The sequence below is a fragment of the Carcharodon carcharias genome (genome assembly GCF_017639515.1).
Source record: "Carcharodon carcharias isolate sCarCar2 chromosome X unlocalized genomic scaffold, sCarCar2.pri SUPER_X_unloc_1, whole genome shotgun sequence".
NCBI lineage: Eukaryota > Metazoa > Chordata > Chondrichthyes > Lamniformes > Lamnidae > Carcharodon > Carcharodon carcharias.
Genome location: NW_024470864.1, coordinates 722,836 through 730,335, shown reverse-complemented (window position 1 = coordinate 730,335; position 7,500 = coordinate 722,836). Strand labels below are relative to the sequence as shown.

General features: G+C 57.0%; 1 protein-coding gene across 1 annotated transcript in view; it reads left to right on the top strand.

Moving 5' to 3' along the window:
• Positions 1-7,500, top strand: part of LOC121275069 (ATP-dependent 6-phosphofructokinase, muscle type-like) — a 49,354-nt gene that overhangs the window by 10,653 nt on the left and 31,201 nt on the right. The window contains exons 2-4 of the mRNA XM_041182464.1: positions 3,518-3,664; positions 3,857-3,927; positions 5,068-5,155. Coding sequence (XP_041038398.1) covers positions 3,566-3,664; positions 3,857-3,927; positions 5,068-5,155 — 258 coding nt within the window. The 5' untranslated portion in view covers positions 3,518-3,565. The remainder of the gene's footprint in view (positions 1-3,517; positions 3,665-3,856; positions 3,928-5,067; positions 5,156-7,500) is intronic.

Here is a 7,500-nt window from a genome sequence, read left to right as displayed (position 1 = left end):
CTCTCTCTCTCCCCGTTCTCTCTCTCTCTCTCTCTCCCCATTCTCTCTCTCTCTCTCCCCGTTCTCTCTCTCTCTCTCCCCCGGTCTCTCTCTCTCTCTCCCCGTTCTCTCTCTCTCTCTCTCCCCGTTCTCCCTCTCTCTCTCTCTCTCTCTCTCTCTCTCTCTCCCCATTCTCTCTCTCTCTCTCCCCGTTCTCTCTCTCTCTCTCTCCCCGTTCTCCCTCTCTCTCTCCCCGTTCTCTCTCTCTCTCTCTCTCCCCATTCTCTCTCTCTCTCTCCCCGTTCTCTCTCTCTCTCTCCCCGTTCTCTCTCTCTCTCTCCCCGTTCTCTCTCTCTCTCTCCCCGTTCTCTCTCTCTCTCTCTCCCCGTTCTCCCTCTCTCTCTCTCTCTCTCTCTCTCTCCCCGTTCTCCCTCTCTCTCTCCCCGTTCTCTCTCTCTCTCTCTCCCCGTTCTCTCTCTCTCTCTCCCCGTTCTCTCTCTCTCTCTCCCCGTTCTCTCTCTCTCTCTCTCTCTCCCCGTTCTCTCTCTCTCTCTCCCCGTTCTCTCTCTCTCTCTCTCTCTCCCCGTTCTCTCCCTCTCTCTCTCCGTTCTCTCTCTCTCTCTCTCCCCGTTCTCTCTCTCTCTCCCCGTTCTCTCTCTCTCTCTCTCTCCCCGTTCTCTCTCTCTCTCTCTCCCCGTTCTCTCTCTCTCTCTCTCCCCGTTCTCTCTCTCTCTCTCTCCCCGTTCTCTCTCTCTCTCTCTCCCCGTTCTCTCCCTCTCTCTCTCCGTTCTCTCTCTCTCTCTCTCTCCCCGTTCTCTCTCTCTCTCTCTCCCCGTTCTCTCTCTCTCTCTCTCCCCGTTCTCTCCCTCTCTCTCTCCGTTCTCTCTCTCTCTCTCTCTCCCCGTTCTCTCTCTCTCTCCCCGTTCTCTCTCTCTCTCTCTCTCCCCGTTCTCTCTCTCTCTCTCTCCCCGTTCTCTCTCTCTCTCTCTCCCCGTTCTCTCTCTCTCTCTCTCTCCCCGTTCTCTCTCTCTCTCTCTCCCCGTTCTCCCTCTCTCTCTCCGTTCTCTCTCTCTCTCTCTCCCCGTTCTCTCTCTCTCTCTCTCTCCCCGTTCTCTCTCTCTCTCTCTCTCCCCGTTCTCTCTCTCTCTCCCCGTTCTCTCTCTCTCTCTCTCCCCGTTCTCTCTCTCTCTCTCTCCCCGTTCTCTCTCTCTCTCTCTCTCTCTCTCTCTCTCTCTCTCTCCCCGTTCTCTCTCTCTCTCTCTCTCCCCGTTCTCTCTCTCTCTCCCCCCGTTCTCTCTCTCTCTCTCTCTCTCCCCGTTCTCTCTCTCTCTCTCTCCCCGTCTCTCTCTCTCTCTCTCTCTCCCCGTCACTCTCTCTCTCTCTCTCTCTCTCCCCGTTTCTCTCTCTCTCTCTCTCCCCGTCACTCTCTCTCTCTCTCTCCCCGTTCTCTCTCTCTCTCTCTCCCCGTTCTCTCTCTCTCTCTCTCCCCGTTCTCTCTCTCTCTCTCCCCGTTCTCTCTCTCTCTCTCTCTCCCCCTGTTCCCTCTCTCTCTCCCCTTGTTCTCTCTCTCTCTCCCCGTTCTTTCTCTTCTGTCTACCTGTTCTCTTTCTCTCTCTCTACCTGTTCTCTTTCTCTCTCTCTACCTGTTCTCTTTCTCTCTCTACCTGTTCTCTTTCTCTCTCTACCTCTTCTCTTTCTCTCTCTCTACCTGTTCTCTTTCTCTCTACCTGTTCTCTTTCTCTCTCTCTACCTGTTCTCTTTCTCTCTCTACTTGTTCTCTTTCTCTCTCTTCCTGTTCTCTTTCTCTCTCTCTCCCTGTTCTGTTTCCCTCTCCCCGATCTCTCTCCCTGTTCTCTCTCTTTCCCTTTCTCCCATTCTCTCTCCCCGTTCTCTCTCTCTCTTTCCATTTTCTCGCTCTCTCTTTCTCTGTTCTCTCTCTCTCTTTCTCTCTCTCCCTGTTCTCTCTCTCTCTTTCTTCCCGTTCTCCCTCTCTCCCCTGTTCTCTCTCTCTCTCCCCGTTCTCTCTCTCTCTCTCTCTCCCCGTTCTCTCTCTCTCTCTCCCCGTTCTCCCTCTCTCTCCCCGTTCTCTCTCTCTCTCTCTCCCCGTTCTCTCTCTCTCTCTCTCTCTCTCTCTCTCTCCCCGTTCTCCCTCTCTCTCCCCGTTCTCTCTTTCTCTCTCCCCGTTCTCTCTCTCTCTCCCCGTTCTCTCTCTCTCTCTCTCCCCGTTCTCCCTCTCTCTCCCCGTTCTCTCTCTCTCTCTCTCTCCCCCAGTTCTCCCTCTCTCTCCCCCAGTTCTCTCTTTCTCCACCCGTTCTCTCTCTCTCTCCCCGTTCTCTCTCTCTCTCCTCGTTCTCTCTCTCTCTCCCCGTTCTCCCTCTCTCTCCTCGTTCTCTCTCTCTCTCCCCGTTCTCTCTCTCTCTCTCTCCCCCTGTTCCCTCTCTCTCTCCCCGTTCTCTCTCTCTCTCTCTCCCCGTTCTCTCTCTCTCTCCCCGTTCTCTCTCTCTCTCTCCCCGTTCTCTCTCTCTCTCTCTCTCCCCGTTCTCTCTCTCTCTCTCTCTCCCCCTGTTCCCTCTCTCTCTCCCCGTTCTCTCTCTCTCTCTCCCCGTTCTCTCTCTCTCTCTCTCTCCCCCTGTTCCCTCTCTCTCTCCCCTTGTTCTCTCTCTCTCTCCCCGTTCTTTCTCTTCTCTCTACCTGTTCTCTTTCTCTCTCTCTACCTGTTCTCTTTCTCTCTCTCTACCTGTTCTCTTTCTCTCTCTCTACCTGTTCTCTTTCTCTCTCTACCTGTTCTCTTTCTCTCTCTACCTGTTCTCTTTCTCTCTCTACCTGTTCTCTTTCTCTCTCTCTCCCCTTGTTCTCTCTCTCTCTCCCCGTTCTTTCTCTTCTCTCTACCTGTTCTCTTTCTCTCTCTCTACCTGTTCTCTTTCTCTCTCTCTACCTGTTCTCTTTCTCTCTCTCTACCTGTTCTCTTTCTCTCTCTACCTGTTCTCTTTCTCTCTCTACTTGTTCTCTTTCTCTCTCTTCCTGTTCTCTTTCTCTCTCTCTCCCTGTTCTGTTTCCCTCTCCCCGATCTCTCTCCCTGTTCTCTCTCTTTCCCTTTCTCCCATTCTCTCTCCCCGTTCTCTCTCTCTCTTTCCATTTTCTCGCTCTCTCTTTCTCCGTTCTCTCTCTCTCTTTCTCTCTCTCCCTGTTCTCTCTCTCTCTTTCTTCCCGTTCTCCCTCTCTCCCCTGTTCTCTCTCTCTCTCCCCGTTCTCTCTCTCTCTCCCCGTTCTCTCTCTCTCTCCCCTGTTCTCTCTCTCTCTCCCCGTTCTCTCTCTCTCTCCCCGTTCTCCCTGTCTCTCTCCCCTGTTCTCTCTCTCTCTCTCCCGCCCTGCTCTCTCTCTCTCTCTCCCCCCCGCTCTCTCTCTCCCCCCTGCTCTCTCTCTCTCTCTCCCCTCTCTCTCTTCCGCTCTCACCCCTCCCCGCTCTCTCTCTCTCCTGCTCTCTCTCTCTCTCCCGCTCTCTCTCCCCTCCCCGCTCTCTCTCTCTCTCCCACCGCAGAGTAACTTTAACATTGCTGTGTTGAATGTCGGAGCGCCGGCCGCGGGGATGAACGCCGCTGTCCGCTCCTCCGTCCGGGTCGGCCTCACCCAGGGGCACAAGATGTTCGTCGTCCACGATGGATTCGAGGGTCTTGCCCAAGGGCAGGTGAGTCTCTCCGTGGGGGAATCCTTCCCAGCCTCAGCCGGAGAGGCACCTACTCTCGTCTCCGGGTGGGTGCAGGCGGGCGGGGGAATCGTCAATGGCGGTGTCGGGAGGGGATGGGGGGTGGGTGGGCGGGGGGTGGGGTGCGGTCCTCGGTGTCCGAGCCTCTGACCACATTGTCCCATCTCTCCGCAGCTCGAAGAGTACGGGTGGGTGAGTGTAGGAGGCTGGACCGGTTTGGGAGGCTCGAAACTGGGGACGAAACGGTGAGTGCAATCCCACTGTGGTGGGGGGGGGGTCTCGGTGGGTTAATGTAAGCGGGGGGAGGGGTCTCAGTGGGTTAATGTAACCGGGGGGAGGGGATCTCGGTGGGTTAATGTAACCCGGGGGAGGGGTCTCGGTGGGTTAATGTAACCCGGGGGAGGGGTCTCGGTGAGTTAATGTAACCGGGGGGAGGGTTCTCGGTGGGTTAATGTAACCGGGGGGAGGGGTCTCGGTGGGTTAATGTAACCCGGGGGAGGGGTCTCGGTGGGTTAATGTAACCAGGGGGAGGGGTCTCGGTGGGTTAATGTAACCCGGGGGAGGGGTCTCGGTGAGTTAATGTAACCGGGGGGAGGGTTCTCGGTGGGTTAATGTAACCGGGGGGAGGGGTCTCGGTGGGTTAATGTAACCGGAGAGAGGGTTCTCGGTGGGTTAATGTAACCGGGGGGGGGAGGGGGTCTCGGTGGGTTAATGTAACCCGGGGGAGGGGGTCTCGGTGGGTTAATGTAACCGGAGAGAGGGTTCTCGGTGGGTTAATGTAACCGGGGGGGGGGAGGGGGTCTCGGTGGGTTAATGTAACTGGGGAGGGGGGAGGGGTCTCGGTGGGTTAATGTAACCGGGGGAGGGATCTCGGTGGGTTAATGTAACCGTGGGAGGGGTCTCGGTGGGTTAATATAACCGGGGGGAGGGGTCTCGGTGGGTTAATATAACCGGGGGGAGGGTTCTCGGTGGGTTAATGTAACCCGGGGGAGGGGGTCTCGGTGGGTTAATGTAACCGGGGGGAGGGGGTCTCAGTGGGTTAATGTAAGCGGGGGGAGGGGGTCTCGGTGGGTTAATGTAACCGGGGGGAGGGGGTCTCGGTGGGTTAATGTAACCGGGGGGAGGGGTCTCGGTGGGTTAATGTAACCGGGGGGAGGGGTCTCGGTGGGTTAATGTAACCGGGGGAGGGGTCTCGGTGGGTTAATACCTGTTTTTATTCACCAGTTGACGTTAATTATTGCTAATGTTCATGTTTATCTCTCTACGTCCTTCCTGTTTTTCTGTCTCTCTCTCTCCCCCTCCCACTTGCCTCCCCACCACCCCCCCCCAGCCCACCCACACACCCCTCATTCACTCTCGCCTTCCCTTCCCCTTCTCTCCCTCAGAGTACTCCCAGGAAAATACTGTGATAAGATCAGTGCTACCATTAACAAATTCAACATTCACGCCCTCCTTATAATCGGGGGCTTTGAGGTACGTGGGATGGGGGACAGGGGGAGAGTGGGTGGGGGTTAATGGGGGACAGGGGGAGAGTGGGTGGGGGTTAATGGGGGACAGGGGGAGAGTGGGTGGGGGTTAATGGGGGACAGGGGGAGAGTGGGTGGGGGTTAATGGGGGACAGGGGGAGAGTGGGTGGGGGTTAATGGGGGACAGGGGGAGAGTGGGTGGGGGTTAATGGGGGACAGGGGGAGAGCGGTGGGTGTTAATGGGAGACAGAGGGAGAGCGGTGGGGGTTAATGGGAGACAGGGGGAGAGTGGGTGGGGGTTAATGGGAGAGAGGGGGAGAGCGGTGGGGGTTAATGGGGGACAGGGGGAGAGCGGTGGGTGTTAATGGGGGAGAGGGGGAGAGTGGGTGGGGGTTAATGGGGGACAGGGGGAGAGTGGGTGGGGGTTAATGGGGGACAGGGGGAGAGTGGGTGGGGGTTAGTGGGGGACAGGGGGAGAGTGGGTGGGGGTTAATGGGGGACAGGGGGAGAGTGGGTGGGGGTTAATGGGGGACAGGGGGAGAGTGGGTGGGGGTTAATGGGGGACAGGGGGAGAGTGGGTGGGGGTTAGTGGGGGACAGGGGGAGAGTGGGTGGGGGTTAATGGGGGACAGGGGGAGAGTGGGTGGGGGTTAATGGGGGAGAGGGGGAGAGCGGTGGGGGTTAATGGGGGACAGGGGGAGAGTGGGTGGGGGTTAATGGGGGACAGGGGGAGAGCGGTGGGGGTTAATGGGGGACAGGGGGAGAGCGGTGGGTGTTAATGGGAGACAGAGGGAGAGCGGTGGGGGTTAATGGGAGACAGGGGGAGAGCGGTGGGGGTTAATGGGGGACAGGGGGTGAGCAGTGGGGTTAATGGGGGACAGGGTGTTTAATGGTGGGGTTAATGGTGGGACAGGGGGTTTAATGGTGGGGTTAATGGGGGACGGGAGTTAATGGTGGGGTTAATGGTGGGACAGGGTGTTTAATGGTGGGGTTAATGGGGGACCGGGGGTTAAATGGTGAGATTAATGGTGGGACAGGGGGTTTAATGGTGGGACAGGGGGTTTAATTGTGGGGTTAATGGGGGACGGGGGAGAGTGGTGGAGGGTTAATGGGGCACAGGGTGTTAATGGGGGGGTTAATGGGAGACGGGGGGAATGGGGGGGGGTTAATGGGGGACGGAGGGGAGAATGGGGTGGTTAATGGGGGACAGACGGTTTAATGGTGGGGTTAATGGTGGGACAGGGGGTTTAATGGGGACAGGGGGGTTAATTGGGAACAGGGGGTTTAATGGTGGGGTTAATGGGGGACGGGGTTTAATGGTGGGGTTAATGGGGGACGGGGTTTAATGGTGGGGTTAATGGTGGGACAGGGAGTTTAATGGGGTGGTTAATGGGGGACAGACGGTTTAATGGTGGGGTTAATGGTGGGACAGGGAGTTTAATGGGGACAGGGGGGTTAATGGGGAACAGGGGGTTTAATGGTGGGGTTAATGGGGGACGGGGGAGAGTGGTGGGGGGTTAATGGGGCACAGGGTGTTAATGGGGGGGTTAATGGGAGACGGGGGGAATGGGGGGGGTTAATGGGGGACGGAGGGGAGAATGGGGTGGTTAATGGGGGACAGACGGTTTAATGGTGGGGTTAATGGTGGGACAGGGGGTTTAATGGGGACAGGGGGGTTAATTGGGAACAGGGGGTTTAATGGTGGGGTTAATGGGGGACGGGGTTTAATGGTGGGGTTAATGGGGGACGGGGTTTAATGGTGGGGTTAATGGTGGGACAGGGAGTTTAATGGGGTGGTTAATGGGGGACAGACGGTTTAATGGTGGGGTTAATGGTGGGACAGGGAGTTTAATGGGGACAGGGGGGTTAATGGGGAACAGGGGGTTTAATGGTGGGGTTAATGGGGGACGGGGGAGAGTGGTGGGGGGTTAATGGGGCACAGGGTGTTAATGGGGGGGTTAATGGGAGACGGGGGGGAATGGGGGGGGTTAATGGGGGACGGAGGGGAGAATGGGTGGATGTTAATGGTGGGGTTAATGGCGGACAGGGGGTTTAATGGTGGGGTTAATGGGGGACAGGGGGTTAATGGTGGGGTTAATGGGGGACAGGGGGTCTAATGGTGGGGTTAATGGGGAACAGGGGGTTAATGGTGAGGTTAATGGGGGACAGGGGGTCTAATGGTGGGGTTAATGGGGAACAGGGGGTTTAATGGTGGGGTTAATGGGGGACAGGGGGTTTAATGGTGGGGTTAATGGGGGACAGGGGGTTTAATGGTGGGGTTAATGGGGGACAGGGTGTTTAATGGTGAGGTTAATGGGGGACAGGGTGTTTAATGGTGAGGTTAATGGGGGAC